Here is a 17788-nt window from a genome sequence, read left to right as displayed (position 1 = left end):
TTTAGGAAATAGGTGGATGAAATAGACTGATAGATGGATCTGGATATCTGTGTGGGGATATGGTAAAGTTCTCTGTATAGGTTTGTATTATTTTTGTAATGTTCTGTAAATCTGAAATTATTTCAGACTAGAAAATAAAATGAAAACAATCCCGTGGCCCTCCTTAGAGAGGGAGGAGAACCGACGTGGCCCCGTGTCTCTTCTCTCTGATCTCTGTTTTGCTGCATGGGGATCCGTCGCTGGTGTCCTGTGCTCTGCGTATGCTGCTTTCTGGGTCGTCCCCTCCTCCCTCTTGCTCCCTTGCTGTCCCCTGCCGATGACTCCCCCGTCTCCAGCCCCTCCTTGCTCTGGAGCTTCGCACTGTAGCCTGCCTGCCGCTGGCATGGCTGCGTGGGTCCCCATGTTCCTCCCTCACCCCTAAGCCATTGCTCTCCCAGAGGTCCCCATCTTAGCAAATGCCACCCCCATGCACCTTGTTGCTCCAGCCTAGGATTTGGGAAACCTCCCCTATTCCTGCTCCTTCACCTCTTGCCTTCAGGAATGTGCCCGTCTCTGGCACATCTTCCACCAGGTTCTCCATGTGGCCTTTTGTTTTCATCTCGCCTGACTTGTGTGCTCTCACCTCCAGCATGGATGCCCTGCTTCCCTTCGTGCTCCTCTCCCATCCACCCTTTACAGGTGCAGGAGTGCCCTCATGCCATCGGCTCTCTCCTGGGTCTAGCCTCGACCTGTGCCCCCGCCCCGCCATTCATCCTCTCCTGCTCACTCCAGTGCGTAGGGTGGGGTGAGCTGCCTCATTTCTGCATCTTGGAGGAATTTCCTCTGAACCACCAACGCCACGTGTCTCCCAGGTTCCTTCTGCGGGGGCTCGTTCTTTGGATCCTTGTGTTTATAAGCACCTGGCTAGATAGGCAGCCCTCGCAGCCCCTGGCCAGGGGTACCGACCCTGCTAATGACCATGTAAGAGCTTCGCAGGCGGTGGTGTGTGTGGCCAGCAGGAGGCGCTCCCGTGCCCACTTGCCCGTATTTGTGGGTTTTTTAAAAGAGCTTGTGGTATTTACAGAAGTCATCCTTTCTAAGGATATTTGTGTATTTCAGCTTTTGTGGTTCAGGTTTTGGTTTGGCTTAACTTCTAAGTGTTAAATCTCAGAAAACATTTTTTACCATGAACTCTACCTGATAACCCTTCTTCAGCAAAGCACATAAATTGATTTGCTTTTCCTGCTCTGGGGTCTAAAATAGCCCTGCGTCCTGGGTTTAGGTGTAGTCAGGCTGGTTGTGCTCTTAGCTCTAGCACAGATTGCATCCTTTCTCAGGACATCTCCCATAAAGTGTAACTTTATAATCCCCAGTGCCCCTTACCCTGAGTATTTGTTTTCCTTGAGATATTAGCTAGTTTTGTGGGCACTATTGGTTGTCATTTTCATTACGTTTTTATTTTTTAAAATTTCTCTCCCCTTCCCCCACCATTGTCTGCTCTCTGTGTCCATTCACTGTGTGTTCTTCTGTGTCTACTCGTATTCTTGTCAGTGGCACTGGGAATCTGTGTCTCTTTTTATTACATCATCTTGCTGTGTCAGCTCTCCATGTGTGCCACTCCTGGGCAGGCTGCACTTTGTTCACACGGAGTGGCTCTCCTTACGGGGTGCACTCCTTGTGCATGGGGCACCCTTAACATAGGGGACACCAGTGCATGGCATGGCACTCCTTGCACGCATCAGCACTGCGTGTGGGCCAGCTTTCCACACAGGTCAGGAGGCCCTGTGTATAGAACTCTGGACCCTCCATACGGTAGGCGGACGCTTTATCAGTTGAGCTACAACTGCTTCCCCATCTTTTTTAATATTTTAAAATTTTGTTGTTTTCTAAAGCACAGTAATACATAAGCAATTTTTATGCAAGGTTATATAAATATATATATATAGAGAGAGAGAATATGAGATTGCTCAAATTTTTTTTTCTCAATTTGTGATAAAAAGTTTTTTCTGTATGATCAAAATATTTTGATACAATGGGTCTATATAACCTAGACTATATAGCAATCTATTTTATTCTACCCTCTCACCAACTAGAAATCTCTTTTAATTCATGTTAATATGTACATCTGTAAAAACTAAAAATTAGTGACTACAAAAAATGGGAGCCTCATGATTGTTGTGCTCCAGTGTTTTTGCATGTGTTTTTTGAAGCTGTTTTATATGCATAAATTCATGTTTTTCAAAAAACGTAACTGAGATCATGTAACATAGTTTAATCTGTGAACTGCTGTTTTCATGTAATAATATTTTCTCTAGTATTTTTTCATTTAAAAACAATTTATTGAAGTATATCATTCATACATGAACATACTTACAAAATAAGTTTATAGTAAAAGTTGTGAACTTATAAAACAAACATGCGTAACATCATACAGGGCTCCCATACGTCACCCCACTACCAATACCTTGCGTTGTTGTAAAACATTTGTTGCAAATTATGAAAGAGCATTGTCAAAGTATTACTACTAACTACAGTCCATATCTTATATTTGGTGTATTTTCCACCCAACCCACCTACTTTTTTTGTTGTTCATAAACCATACAATTTATCAAAAGTGTACAATCAATGGCATTTGGTATAATCACCAAGTTGTGCATACATCAATCAATATTAGAGCATTTTCATTACTCCAAAAAAAGAAAAACAAAAGCAAAAAACACACTTCATACCCATGTGTTAGCACTACTAATTACCAATCTTATGATGTGTTTTGTCCATTTCTATTCATTTCCAAACAACTTTTTACCAATCCTACGCAGATTAAACCTCAGCTTTCCATTCCCTAACCACATTCAATTCTCTGGTGACTTTTATTCTAGCTAGTAACTCATTATATTTAGTTCATAATAGAGAATCGTTCTTTATCTGTCAATTTGTGCCTGGCTTCTTTCACTTAACATAATGTCCTCCAGGTTCACCCATGTTGTGATATGTGTCACGACTTCATTTCTTCTTACAGCTGCATAATATTCTACCCTGTGTATATACCACAGTTTGTTTACCCATTCTTCAGTTGATGGACACATGGATTGTTTCAGCCTTTTGGCAATTGTGTATAATGCTGCTATGAACATTGGTTTGCAGATGTCTGTTGATGTCACTGCTTTCAGTTCTTCTGGGTATATACCTTGTAGTGGTATTGCCAGGTCACATGGCAGATAAATATCTAACTTACTTAGGAACTGCCAAACAGACTTCCACAATGGCTATACCATTCTATTATACACTCCCACCAACAGTAAATAAGTGTTCTTATCTCTTCACATCCTGTCCAACACTTATAGTTTTCTGTCTTTTTAATAGTGGCCATTCTAATAGGTCTGAAATAATATGTCATTGTAGCTTTGATTTGCATTTCCCTAATAGCCAGTGATGTTGAACATTTTTTCCTATATATATATATTTTTTGCCACTTGTATTTCTTCTTTAGAAAAATGTCTATTCAGGTCTTTTGCCCAGTTTTTAATTGAGTCATTTGTCTTTTTATTGTTGAGTTGTAGGATCTCTTTATATATCATGGATATTAGACCTTTGTTGGAAGTGATTTCCAAATATTTTCTCCCATGGAATCAGCTGCCTTTTTACCATCTTCGAAAAGTCCTTTGAGGTGCAGAAGTGTTTAATTTTGAGGAGGTCCCATTTATCTATTTTTTTCTTTTGCTGCTTGTGCTTTGGGTGTAAGGTTTAAGAGACCCCCACCTACTACAAGGTCTTGTAGTTGTTTCCTTACATAATCTTCTAGGAGTTTTATGGTCTTGGCTTTTATGTTTAGGTCTCTGATCCATTTTGAGTTTATTTATTTATTTTTTTAAAGATTTATTTTTATTTATTTCTCTCCCCTTCCCCCTCCCCACAGCCCCAGTTGTCCGTTCTCTGTGTCTATTTGCTGTGTGTTCTTCTTTGTCCGCTTCTGTTGTTGTCAGCGGCACGGGAATCTGTTTCTTTTTGTTGTGTCATCTTGCTGTGTTAGTTCTCCATGTGTGCGGCACCATTCCTGGGCAGGCTGCACTTTCTTTCATGCTGGGCGGCTCTCCTTATGGGGCGCACTCCTTGTGCATGGGGCTCCCCTACGTGGGTGGCACCCCTGCGTGGCAGGGCACTCCTTGTGCACATCAGCACTGCACATGGGCCAGCTCCACACGGATCAAGGAGGCCTGGGGTTTGAACTGGGGACCTCCCATGTGGTAGACAGACACCCTATCCACTGGGCCAAGTCTGCTTCCCTTGAGTTTAGGGAATGAAATATGGGACCTCTTTCATTGTTTTAGTTATGAATATCCAGATCTCAAGCACTGTTTCTTGAAGAGACTGTTCTGTCTCTGAAAAATGAACTTGGTAGGCTTATCAAATATCAATTGACATGGAGATGTGGGTCTATTTCTGAACTCTCAATTTGAGTCCATTGATCATTGTGTCTATCTTTAAGCCATTACCATGCTGTTTTGACCACTGTAGCTTTATAATACACTTCAAGCCCAGGAAGCATGAATCCTCCAATCTTGCTCTTCTTTTTTAGGACTTTTTTTTTTTTTTTCTCTTCAGGACCCCTTCCCTTACAAATAAATTTGGTAATTGGGTAATTGACTTTTCTGTTTCTGTAAAGTAGGCGTTAGAATTTTGATTAGTATTGTGTTGACTCTGTAAATCAGTTTGAGTAGAATTGACATTATCATGATATTTAATTTTTCCGATCCATGGACATGGAATGTCCTTTCATTTGTTTAGGTCTTTGATTTCTTTTAGCAGTATATTGTTATCTGAATACAGATCCTTTACATTCCTGGTTAAATTAGTTTGTAGATATTTTAGTCTTTTTATGAATAACTGTGGTGACAGTGGGCATCCTTGTCTTGTTGCTGATCTTAGAGCAGGGCTTCTTAAACTTTTTTGTTCCATGGACCCCTTTGCCAGTCAGGTGAAAACAACAGACCCCTTACTAAGTCCAGTCTATACTGTGTATTATTTAATAAATATATCACACCTGCACCAACATGTCCCCACAAGAATAATATTCTTTTGAATTTCAATTCAAGTTCACAGACTCCTTGTTAAGAACCCCTGTCTTAGAGGCATTTGACGTCTCCCTATTGAGTATGATGCTGGCTATGGGATTTTCATATATACCCTTTGTTATGTTGAGGAACTTTCCTTCTATACTTATCTTTTGAAGTGTTTTTATCAAGAAAGGATGCTGGATTTTGTCAAATGCCTTTCTGCATCAATCGAAATGATCTTTATTTTTTTCTTTTGATTTGTTAATATGGTATATTACATTAATTGAATTTCTTATTTTGAACCACACTTGCATGCCAAGTAAAAACCACTTGATTGAAGTGTACAATTCTTTTAATAGGCTGTTAGATTTGATTTGCAAGTATTTTGTTGAAAATTTTTGCATCTATATTCATTAGATTGGTCTGTGATTTTCTTTTCTTGTATCTTTTTGGCTTTGGTGTTAGGGTGACACTGGCTTCATAAAATGTGTTGAGTAATTTTTCCTCCTTTTCAGTTTTTTCAGAAGAGTTTAAACAGGATTGGTATTAATTGTCCTCAAAATGTTTGGTAGAATTCACCCGTGAAGCCATCTTGTCCTGGATTTTTCTTTGTTGGAAGATTTTTGATGACTGATTCAATTTTTTAACTTGTGATTGGTTTGTTGATTTCCTATATTTCTTGTAAAGTCAATGTAGGTGGTTTGTGCATTTGTCCATTTAATCTAGCTGTCTAATTTGTTGGCATGCAGTTTCTCATAATGTCCTTTATGTTCCTTTTCATTTCTATGGTGTCAGTTGTAATACCCCCTCCCTTTCATTCCTGATTTTATTTATTTTCATCTTTTCTCATTTTCTCTTTGTTAGTCTAGCTAAGGATTTATTGGTTTTATTGATCTTTGCAAAGAACCAGCTTTTGGTTTTGTTGATTTTCTCTATTGTTTTTTTCATTCTCATGTTCATTTATTTCTTCTCTAATCTTTGTTATTTCTTTCTGTTTGCTTTGGGATTGGTTTACTGTTCTTTTTCTAGTTTCTCCAGTGTTAAGATAGGTGTTTGATTTTAGCTTTTTCTTCTTTTCTAATATAGGAATTTAGGGCTATAAATTTCCCTGTAAGCATTGTTTTGCTGTATCCCATAAGTTTTGAAAAGTTCTGTTCTTGTTTTCATTTGTCTCCAGATATCTACTCATTTCTCTTGCAGTTTCTTCTTGACCCAGTGATTTTTTAAAATGTGCTGTTTAGCCTCTATATTGTTGCAAAATTTTTTCTTTCCCACCTATTATTGATTTCTAGCTTTATTCCATTATTGTAAGAGAAGGTGCTTTGTGTAATTTCAATCTTCTTAAATTTATTGAGAGGTATTTTGTGGCCCAATGTGTGATCTATCCTAGAGAAAGATCCATGAGTTCTTTTTTTTTTTTTTTTAAGATTTATTTATTTATTTAACTCCCCCCCCCACCCCCGCTCCCCTGGTTGTCTGTTCTCTGTGTTTATTTGCTGCGTCTTGTTTCTTTGTCCGCTTCTGTTGTCGTCAGCGGCATGGTAAGTGTGGGCGGCGCCATTCCTGGGCAGGCTGCACTTTCTTTCGCGCTGGGCGGCTCTCCTTACGGGGCGCACTCCTTGCGCGTGGGGCTCCCCTATGCGGGGGACACCCCTGCATGGCAGGGCACTCCTTGTGCGCATCAGCACTGTGCATGGGCCAGCTCCACAGGTCAAGGAGGCCTGGGGTTTGAACCGTGGACCTCCCATGTGGTAGACAGACGCCTTAACCACTGGGTTAAGTCCGTTTCCCTAGTTCTTCTTGAAAAGAATGTATAACCTGCTGTTCTGTATATGTCTGCTAGGTCCAGCTCATTTATCATATTGTTCATGTTCTCTGGTTCCTTGTTAATCCTGTTTAGTTGTTCTGTCCACTGGTTTGAGTGATGTATTAAAGTCTCCAACTATTTTTCTTAGAGACATCTATTTCTCCTTTCAGTTTTGCCAGAGTTTGCCTCATGTATTTTGGGGTACCCTGGTTAGTTTCATAGATATTTATGACTGTGCTTCTTCCTGGTGGATTATCCCTTTTATTAATATATAATGTCCTTCTGCATCTCATCACTTTTTTGCATTTAAAGTCTGTTTTGTCTGACACCACTATAGCTACCCTTGCTCTCTTTTGGTTACTGTTTGCATGAAATGACTTTTTCTAATCTTTCACTTTCAGTCTACTGCATCCTTAGGTCTAAGGAGAGTCCCCTACGGATGTTTGCTTATCCATGCTGTCAGCCTGTGTCTTGATTGGGGAGTTTAATCCGTTAACATTTAATGTTATTACTGTAAAGGCATTAGTTCAGTTTTTGGCTTTCATATGTCATATTTTATTTTTGTCTGTCTTTTTAGCCTTTTGGTTGTCTTTTCTGATAGTCTTCACTTTTACCCTTTCCTCTAAGCCTCCCTCTCTTGTCTTTTTTTTTTTTTCTGACTGCAGAACTCCCTTCAGTGTTTCCTGCAGCACTGGATTCTTGTTTATGAACTCTCTTAGGTTCTCTTTATCTGTGAATATTTTAAACTCACTGTTGTATCTGAAGGACAGTTTTGCCGGATAAAGAATTCTTGGCTGGTGATTTTTCTTTCAGTAACTTAATTATATCATACCACTACCTTCTCGCCTCCATAGTTTCTGAAGAGAAATTTGTAGTAAATCTTACTGGATGTCCCTTGCATGTGATGTTTTATTTATCTTCCACTGTTTTCAGAATTTTTTCTTTATCTTTGGCATTTGGCATTCTGAAGAGTGTGTTTCTTGGTGTAGGTCTGTTTGGGTTTATTCTAATTGGAGTATGCTGTACTTCCTGGACACATATATTTATGTATTTCATGAGAGTTGGGAAATTCTTGGCCATTATTTCCTCAGACTCTCTTTCTGCCTCTTTCCCCTCTCTTCTCCTTTGGAATTCCCATAACACACATGTGAGTGTACTTCATGCTGTTATTCAACTCCCTGAGCCCCTGCTCAATTTTTTCCATTCTTTTTTCTCTCTCTTCTTTTCTTTCCAATTTCAGTTATTCTGTTTTCTATGTCACTGATTCTTTCTTCCATGATTTCAAATTGGCTGACATATGCCTCTGTTGTATTTTCATATCATGGATTTTTTTTTTTAATGAGAGACTGGGGATCGAACCTAGGACCTCATACATGGGAAGCAGACACTCAACCACTGAGCTACACCTGCTCCCCTGATTTGTTATATTTTAAATCTTACTTGTATCTTTCATTCCCATTAAGCATTGTTATTTTTCTATTCAGGTTTTCAAATTTTTCTTTGTGCTCATCCAGTGTCTTCTTAATTTCTTTTATTTCTTTAGCCATGTTGTCCTTCAACTCCGTGATTTCATTTAAGAGATTTGTATGAACCTCATTGATTAGTTGTTTCAAGTCCTGTGTCTTGTCTGGAGCATTGATTTGTTCCTTTGCCTGAGACATATTTTTCTTTTTCTTAGTATAGCTTGTAATTGTTTGCTGATGTCTAGGCATCTGATTAAGATGCTGAGATTACTCTGATGTTCAGTTTCTCTCTTGCCTAGGGATTGACTGTTAAGTAGCTGTGTGCTACCACTGTTCTATGACTCTTGGTTCAACTTGTTCTAGATATTTAGGATTGTCGCTGTTTAACTGCTCAAACCAGGACTGAGGACCCAGTAATGGGGGGCAGGCCAGTTTCCAAGGGCCTTGGAGAGAGTGGCAGTAAAGGCACCTGCTTGCCTCTTCTCTTTATTATTACTTTCCCTTTTTCTTGCACTTTTCTGGTCTGGCCAGTAGAGGCCACTCTTTGACAGACCTCTCAGGTCAGGCCAGGTGCTTGGGGTGAATGCATTCAGTGTATTTACTCAGTGGGTGGGCGGTACAGTAGCAATGTCTTCAGGGCGGGCCAAGCCTCCCAATCAAACTTTCTCAGAAGTTGCTTTCCTCCCTTGGGCAGCTGCATACTTCCACCCTCTGAGTCCTCAGCAACCAGCCCAGGGCAGTAGGGAGGGTATTTGAGAAGGCAAATTATGTTTAGCTACCTCCAGCCTCTCAGAGCAAACAGTGTCGCGGCCCTACCCATCCTGGACGTGTACAGCCTCTCCAATCCAGCAGACCAAGTTCCCTGGGCAAAATCTGAATTTGCTGTAGGCTATATCCCTCCCTCTTCCCTTTCTTGGGGAAGAGGATACCTGTACCCACTTTAGTCTGCAGCCTCCTTCCAGGGGCTGGAGGACCCAGTGCTATTTGCTCTGAAGGTGGAGGGATGGGTGCCAGCAGCTGCTGCTTCAGCTTTATTCAGGGGATTTTTCAGCCAGCAGAGACTCCTTTCCTTCAGCCCTCTCTCTTCTGGGTGGAGTCTAGCCTTCCCCTAGTGTCCTAAGCCTTAGAACAGTTTTCTAGATAGTTTTTGTTTGTCCTCTAGCTATTTTTCTGGCAGAGAAGTTAGCCCTATGCCTCGCTAATCCTCCATCATCCCAGAAGTCCTTCTAATATGGTTTTAGCATTTTTGCTAAAATTAGAATTTACCGTGAGTTTTAAAAAATGAGTGTTTATGAATATGTGAGTTTGTGGTTTAGTTTCTTGTACCACATGATTCATTCAGTTCCTCTCTGCCAGGCAGAATTCTCACTTTCTGCATCCATAGGAAACATATGTAAACTTCCATTTATGCTTTCTTGAGGAAGACTTGTTTTTTCTATATGTTTTCCTCTGGGACCCAGAGCTTACTTTGTAGTTTAAACTAATTTTCAAAATCTCTATTAGTTCTTTATATAAATTATCACTGCAGAAAAAAATCAATAAACACAAAGAAAAACGTAGAAATCACTTGTATTCATGTTATTCAGAGATAAGCATTTGGAACATCTTAGTGTATAAAAGGCCAAACCATTTTCTCTGCTTTTGTGTGTCTGGACAGATGTCTGCTCAATGTGAATGTGTGTCTGTTCTTCCCCTGCTCCCCCCCCAAAAAAGAAAGCATCTGTCTTCGTTTTCCAGGGCTCCTGTGATAAATACCACAAGTTGGTTGGCTTAAACAACAGGAATTACCTTCTCACAGTTTGGAAGGCTAGAAATTCAAAATCACTTGAGCCACCTCTGCTCCCTGCTTGTTGTGTCTCTCATGGTGTCTCCTTGTTGTGTTATCATCTTGTTGCGTCAGCTCGCTGTCTTGCTTGTCTTCGTTCGGAGGCACTGGGAGCCGAACCTGGGACCTCCCATGTGGTAGGTGGGCGCCCAAGGGCTTTGAGCCACATCTGCTTCCCTCTACTATTACATTTTAATCGTTGCATTTATTTGGTCATTTAATCACCCGGTAACTTGGTTGACTTGTTTGGAAATAGGAGCTCTGAGCCTGTCTCTGTGGTGGTAGCTCTTTGAGACTGAGTTATCAGCTTTGAGCTTCTTTGAGTTGGCGTAGGGGTAAGGAGGCTTTCAAAACAGACTTTTCTATAGTGGTGTATTTTTAATAATTACACCCAACTCACAATATCGATTACTCTTATGAATGTTAACAAGTGGTCAATTTTAACTACATCTAAAAGGAACACTGGTGCTTGTGATGAGCCAGCATGTGATGTTTGCGATCTTCTTTCCTGAATCGTGGCCTGGAGTTTGCATCAGGAAAGGTTCCTGCTTGGCTCATTAGTGAGAAAGGGAGGCCTAGATTTCCCTGTCTTGGTTCCTCGTTTGTCGGCTGGGAGGCTGGAGAAGGACTCTGCCGTGCCCTATGACAGGGGTGCCCACCCCAGGACTGCAGGGGCCTTTGTATGTGGAGGTCCCAGTTCCTCCCAGCATCGCTTAGGACTGGCGGTCGGTTGTGAAATCGCTTCTGACCCCGTGTGGAGAGAGTTTGTCCTCTCTCCGTGAGGGGACCGCTGGTTTTCCCCCAGGGCAGAAAGAGTCGTAACCTGCCTCTGTGGATACCACATCTGTTTTTGTTTCCCCTGGTATTTTTTAAGTAGGAAGAAATGTGTGTAGGTTAAAGGGTCTATTGGGAGGAGGCTAGAGATAAACACTGTACAATGTGAAACTCTTCCATATGGGACCGTGAGGATGTTTGCAGAATGGGCCTAATACTAGGCACCCCCCGAGCTGAGCCCCCTCTCACCACATCTGTGGATTAACATTGGGTGTGTGGAGGCGTCTTTTTATTTGTAAATTGAAAGAGAATTTCAGCATCGGTGGTTGTGTGTGTCCAACTGCCACCTCCCTGAAACTGCTTCGTAGGAAAGTGGGACAAGCGTTAATTTAAGAGAGAAGTAAACTAATGTGGAGACATTAAACGGCCTATCATGTTGGTTGGGGCTGTCACCCAGCTGCTCTGAGTCCTTGTCAAGTGTCCCCTGATCTGAAAGTGAGGTCTTTGCAAAATCTGGCTGCCCACGCTTCTCTAGTGCTGCCTTTGTGCCTTGCTCGGGAGCTGAATCACCTGGAATACAAAACCCAAATGCTCTGTGTTGTCCCACATTTGAAATATTAGTGGAAGTATTTGACTTCTTTGGTTACAAAATCAGATCGCTTACAAAGTCCAAAAGTTTGCCAGGATGCCCTTGACTCAGCCTGTGGCATTTCATTCAAACCCACCGTTACTAAAACTTGCCAACTGAAGCAATTGCTTTGTCAAAGGTCTTGTTATTGGCCCTAATGTTAAATAATAATTTGATCCAGGTGTTGAGGAAAGTGGGTAAAAATGAAGACACACGTCCTTGGCTAGAACATAAATTAGGGAACTTTAAAAAGTTCTTGATTTAGTCTGTTCAGGGGAGAGACCCTTTTCTGTAAATCTTCAGTGCTCTTTATAATTTTTAGGGTTAAATTCTTTATAATTAAAAGCACTTGGCAAATAATGATTCATTTAAACTGTAGTTGTGATTCATTACTCTAATTATTGTTACCATGCAGTGCCCTTTGGCCTGGAAGTGAAACTTGTGTCCTCTTGACACCAGAGGTTAACAGAGCAGGAAGCAGAACACCGTGTGTCCCCGCAGTGACCAGTATAATTTAGTAATTGTCTAATTACCTGAGGAGTCTGATGCCACTACTAAAAATAGTATTAAAAAATTAAATGAAAGTCATCTTCTTGTTTCTTGTAAACCATCTGGTCTCTATTTTGGGCAACCACGTGTTCAGGGGTACACAAGGCAGTTCATTCTAAGAGATCAGATCGCCTCTCTTCTCTTGGATGAAGTAGGTTTTTAATGGGACGTGGAATCCAGTAACTCCATAAACATTTCTGCCTTTGGGGATTAGGTTAGTTATGGAGGCAGTAAGACTCTTGCAGGTGATCTGTTGATCAAAGCTGTGATTTTAAACCTGGAGCTGATGGTGGTCAATTTGATATTTATTTCTTGGAAATGGAAAAAAAACAACCATGCTTAGCAAGGGCTCCCACTACCACCTCAGAGAATATTAAGTTACTGATTTGTTCACTTGTTCAGCAAATAGCTGTTGCATGCCAGTCACTGTCCTAGGTTCTAGGAGTATAGTGATGGATAACAAGCTTTCCGTACTCACCGTCCCACAAGAGAGAGACTCATCAGGCCAACCAGCCAATTTTAGACAGTGAAGCCAGCATCACAGAGGGTGATGGGGAAGGTGAGAGAGGGGCACCATGATGGGCGGTGGGGTCAAAAGAGGGCCTCTAAGGAGGTAACATTAGAATTGAGACCTGAGTGATGGGAGCAAGCCAGCCCTGCAGAGATCCAGGGAACTGTGCTCCAGACAGAGGGCACAGCACGTGCGAAGGTCCTGAGGTAGGAAGAGCCTGGCAGCATCCAAAGAACAGAAAGGAGCCCAGTGTAGCTACAACAGAGTGACTGAGGGGGAAGATGGCCTGAGGAGAGGCCGGAGAAGTGGGCAGTGGTCGATCTGGCCGGCCTCATGGGCCATGGGAGGACATCTGGATTTTATTGGGTACTGAGTCATAGAATGGAAACAAGTGTTTTTTTTTTTCTTGGTGGTCTTAATTTTTTATTATATCTCAAGGCCTTCATGGCACCTGGTAAGAACACAGATAGGACTGGGGCTGCTTGCTGCAATCTCCTCTCTCCTCCACACTTGGTGGCACCGAACGGGTTCCTTGGGATTCCTGGGACTCGGTGTGGAGGATGAGTTGAAAACCATCCCTCTATCCCTTTCTTCTCCAAATGAGGAAACTGAGGCATAGAGAACAAATGTGACTTGCCCAACATCAGAAAGCTGTTCAGCAACCCATCCAGAAATAAACTCAGATTTCCTAGTCCTCCATGCTCTTTTCACCATAGAAATTGAATACGTTTGCCCTAGTCTTCACAATGTGGCCCTCAGAAGGCCTCCACCATGTGCTGTAAGGTACGAACAGACGGATGGGTAAAGACTGCATAAGCAGTGGAGTCGCTTCAGAGGTAAGAGCTGGGATCCGAAGTCAGTGTGGAGGGCAGAAATTGAGCAGAGTTAAAATTACTCTGGAATATTCTTTGTACCTGCCCTAATGGAATGCTCAGTACCACTTTTCTGTAAGGTTCACCCAGCTGTGTTTCCTTCCATTGTTGACTGCTGGTGGTTATTTCCATAGGGAACCAGATGAAGTGGTAGCCTTTGGTTAGGGGCCACTATTGTAAACCAAAAACAACGTACATTTCAAACAGTGATTCTCACCTGGAGAGGATTTTTGTCCCCCACGGGGTGTCCAGCAATGTCTGGAGACATTTTGGTTGTCACACCTGACGGGGGGGGGCTGCTGCTGGCGTCTGCTGGGCAGAGGCCAGGGACGCTGCTCAACATCCTGCAGTGCACAGGACAGCTGCCCCCCCCCCCCCCCGCCCTGCAACAGGGAGTTCTCAGGTTGAGAGCCCCTGGTCTGACATGCAGGGGTCACTTCCCCTCTGTGTCGGAGGTCTCAAACATCATTCACAGGTGGAATCACCCACACTCATTACATTATAATTTTCCCTTTCTCTATTTATCCTGATTTTTTTTTTGCCAAGCATTAATAATTGAAATCCTGAAAATCTATCACTGACAGCACTGTCGCCATTGACGTACCTAAGAGTTGGGAGTGTAGAGCAGTAGCAAGAAAAGCAGCAGCTCTGCATGCCTGTCCGTCCCCACTGTCGAGACCCTTCACTGCTCATCACCCACCTGTTCCTTTCTCTTCCACCAGCAATCCCAGGACCCACCTGCTCAGAAGGGACCTGCACTCACCACCAAGGTCCGGCGCACCATGAGCAGCCGTGTGCACGAGGCCGCAAAGGCCATTGCGCTGTGCCACAACGTGACACCTGTGTATGAGTCCAACGGTGTCACCGACCAGGCCGAGGCCGAGAAGCAGTATGAGGACGCCTGCCGTGTCTACCAGGCGTCCAGCCCTGACGAGGTAAGCGCCTGGGGCAGATGCTGTCCACAAGAGGCTTCCTACTGAGGCGACCTGCCAGGGCAGGGGTGGTGGACGACAGGAGCCAGGGTGATGCACCAAAGTTAGGTAAACCCCTTTCCAAATATACAGGGGAGTTAAGCTTCCTCCAAAAGCAATGATTATGGACTTGAGATAAGTTATGAAGTAGGAAAAAGGAAGAGATCTTGCTTTGTAACTCAATGCACTGAAGAGAGGCACAAGATGCCATTTAAGCCACATCCTTAAAAAGAAATATAAAAGCTACATTAAGATAGAGTTCACATACCATACAATTCGCCTGTTTAAAGTGTACAATTCAGTGGTGTTTAGTATATTCACCGAGTTGCACAACCATCACCACAATCAATTTTAGAACATTCCCTCACTCCAGAAAGAAACCCTGCACCCATTTTCTCCCCCAAAACTCCAGTCGCAGATAAGCACTCATCTTTCTTTCTCTGTGGACTTGTCTATTCTCGACCACTTTGTGTTCCCACCAGCAGTGTATGTGGGGGCTGATTTCTCTACATTCTCACCAATGCTGGTTATTGTCTGTCCTTTGATTATGGACATCCTCATGGGTATAAAGTGGTGTCTCACTGTGGTTTTGGACTTCATTATCCTAATGACTAATGATGTTAACATGTTTTCATGTGCTTATTGGCCATTTGTATATCTTTGGAGAAATGTCAGATCCTTTGCTCACTTTAATATTGTGTTTTATTAATTCTTTTTAATTATTAATTCTTTGTATATTCTAGATAGAAGTTCCTTTTCAGCTATATAATTTGCAAATATTTTCCCGCATTCTGAGGGTTGTTGCATTAGTCGCCAAAGGGATACTGAAGCAAGCTTTACTAGAAATCTGTTGGCTTTTATAAAGGGTATTTATTTGCAGTAGAAGCTTACAGTTACAAGGTCCTAAAGAGTCCAACTAAAGGTTACTTCCTCACCAAAGTCAGTTGCCATGTGTTGACGCAAGATGGTAGGCATCCCCGTCCTGGTCTCTCTTTCCTTCTTCCTCTTAAGGCTCCATGGGCTCAGTTTCTTCTGATCTCAGTTGTAGGCTCGCATAGGACTCGTTTCTCTTCTTGGAGCTTAGCTGTTTGAGCCTTCTCCTTTCTGTCAAGTGGCAGGACCGAAAGGACCAAGTTCTCTCCTCTTCTGTGTGTCTTCCTGAATCAATGTCCATTTATATCAGCCCACCAAGCGGGTGGATTCTCAACCCTCAGTTTGACCCTATTGATGTGGTCAAATCAAAGTCCTAATCTTGATTTAATCAAGTGAACTTAAAAACCTTTGAATCAAGCTGCTACGGTTGTCTTTTCACTTCTTTGATGGTATCCCCTGCAGAGTACCGACTTTACAGGGACTTCCTTTTTTACAGTGGGGGTCATAATGAGGAGGAGGGAGCCTCTCTGGGCAAAGGAAGTTGGTCTGGACCAACCTGTACTTAACAGTGGTTGGGCATGGCACAATGAGCTTTTCCCCAAAGTTTGGAAATGGAGGGACTCGTGGATGTCTTTTGTCCGGTGTGTTGTTTCTTTCTCCTTTATTTGGGCAGTGGAATTTGTCACCTGGCGGATGCCTCCTTCCAGTCTGCATGGTGTGTGTGGAACAGTTCAAGGTACCAAGCCCATCTGTGACCATTCAGATTTGTGACTGTGTTCATCTATGACCATTCAGATTTGAACTGGGGTTGTTTTTCTTTTTTTTGAGTGAAAATTGTTGTGCCACTCCCCCCACTCCCATCACATTTTGAAATGGGAATTGTGTGCCAAAAGAGGGTGGGGGGAGTAGGTATGGATGGCTCTGCCACTCTACTGGGCTCAAGCATGGGAACTGAGAACACTTCAAGCTTACCATCACTTTTCTTTTCTGGCTCACCATGCTTAGTCTCTTTGACCTCGTTTTCTTCATTTGGGAATGCGAATACTGTACACTGAAGAATAGAGGAGAAAGGACTGTATTCTTAGTGGTTATAGACTGGGAATCAGGTGCTTATGGATATTTGATAGACTTTGAAATTGAGCAAGTTCCGGCAGTTGACAAGCTGATCCACACTCTGCCTTCGGTCTCTTGATATGTGATTGAATGTTGATGTGCATATGCATGGTCTTTAATGCCTGCCACACCACGTGTTCCCACCGAATTTGATTATATTGGTTTTATGGCCGCACAGAGTTTTTTCCATGAGGATAAATCTTTCATGGACTGCCTTGTGCTTCTCAGCGCCTTTTTCTCAAGGTGAAAATTCTTTTATCTCTTCTGTCCACTAATTGCACTTGGATTCGGATTTGTCCTGAGGTTTTAAGAGTCTGAGTAGTGATTGGGAAAAAATTGGAGGTATTTTTCTTTGGTGTGTTTACAGAGGTCAGTATTATACATTATTGGTATCTCTTACCCCCAACTTTATTATTTTTTGCTGCACAATATTTCATGTTCATAGTAGAAAATGTGAAAATATAGATAAACAAAAGAAGGAAAGTCAACGAATTCAATGTGTAGCCACTGATAATATTTTGGTGATCAGCCTTCTAAACTATTTTCAGATGTTGTGTACTGCAAAATATAAATATGCCTATACACACATACACATCACATGACAAAAAGGAAGCTAAATCTAGTTCAAGGAAAATCTTTCAGAAAGCCATACTGTTTCCAAATTCCTGTAGGATTCTATGTAGACCCATCTAGGTCTGGAATCCTACCTTTGAAATTCTATATCAATAAAACACTGCTATTGTCGGCAAGGTCAGTTTGTGAAATACATACAGAAGCCAGTATTCATTTTACTGTGGAGTCGATGAAGTAATTTCTACCAGTTGGCATAGGATTCATTTCCTGAAACAGAAAGCAGGATTTCCTAAATTTGTTTCCTGTGCACATTCTCCTTTGGAAGCCTTGAAGTGTCTTTACGCAGCTATCAGTTTCAGCCCGAGGGGCGCTCGGCCCTGCATGTGCTGTACAGTAACTCACAGGGGAAATGAAACATACATGATCTGACCTGAGATAAGTAAGTAGTCCTCAGATGCTCAAGCAAGCAGTTTCAACCCCGACAGCATTTCATCATTTCCAGGATATTCGGGCGCATTGGGGGTAGGGGAGGGTTCAAGAGGGCAGGGGTTGCAATAGTGACACAACTTGTAAAGTTTCTGCTTCTTGGCTTGAGCAGTCAACGAGGCGCCCTCCTCGGAGCAGTCAGAACTTATCCTGGGAAGCATTCATTTGTCTTTTCCATGAAAGTTCCCATACTGAAAATATGTTTTAAGCTTTTAAATCACAAGGAATATTGTCCTCACTACAGAAAAAGTAGAGATTGCAGATTCAAAAAGTTGACTGAAATAATTTTATTATTGTCACCTAGCGATGA

At 42.2% G+C, this 17788-nt stretch overlaps 1 protein-coding gene across 5 annotated transcripts in view; it reads left to right on the top strand.

Annotated features, from left to right (window-relative positions):
- The window catches only part of ATP9A (ATPase phospholipid transporting 9A (putative)), a 146903-nt gene that overhangs the window by 81722 nt on the left and 47393 nt on the right, over positions 1-17788 (top strand). For all 5 annotated transcript variants that reach the window (XM_058287233.1, XM_058287235.2, XM_071211791.1 and 2 more), the window contains one exon: positions 14185-14397. In XM_058287233.1, coding sequence (XP_058143216.1) covers positions 14185-14397 — 213 coding nt within the window. The remainder of the gene's footprint in view (positions 1-14184; positions 14398-17788) is intronic.

This window comes from Dasypus novemcinctus, chromosome 24 (genome assembly GCF_030445035.2).
Source record: "Dasypus novemcinctus isolate mDasNov1 chromosome 24, mDasNov1.1.hap2, whole genome shotgun sequence".
Lineage (NCBI taxonomy): Eukaryota > Metazoa > Chordata > Mammalia > Cingulata > Dasypodidae > Dasypus > Dasypus novemcinctus.
Note: the sequence above shows the minus strand (reverse complement) of the source record. Positions and strands in the feature narration are given on the sequence as shown.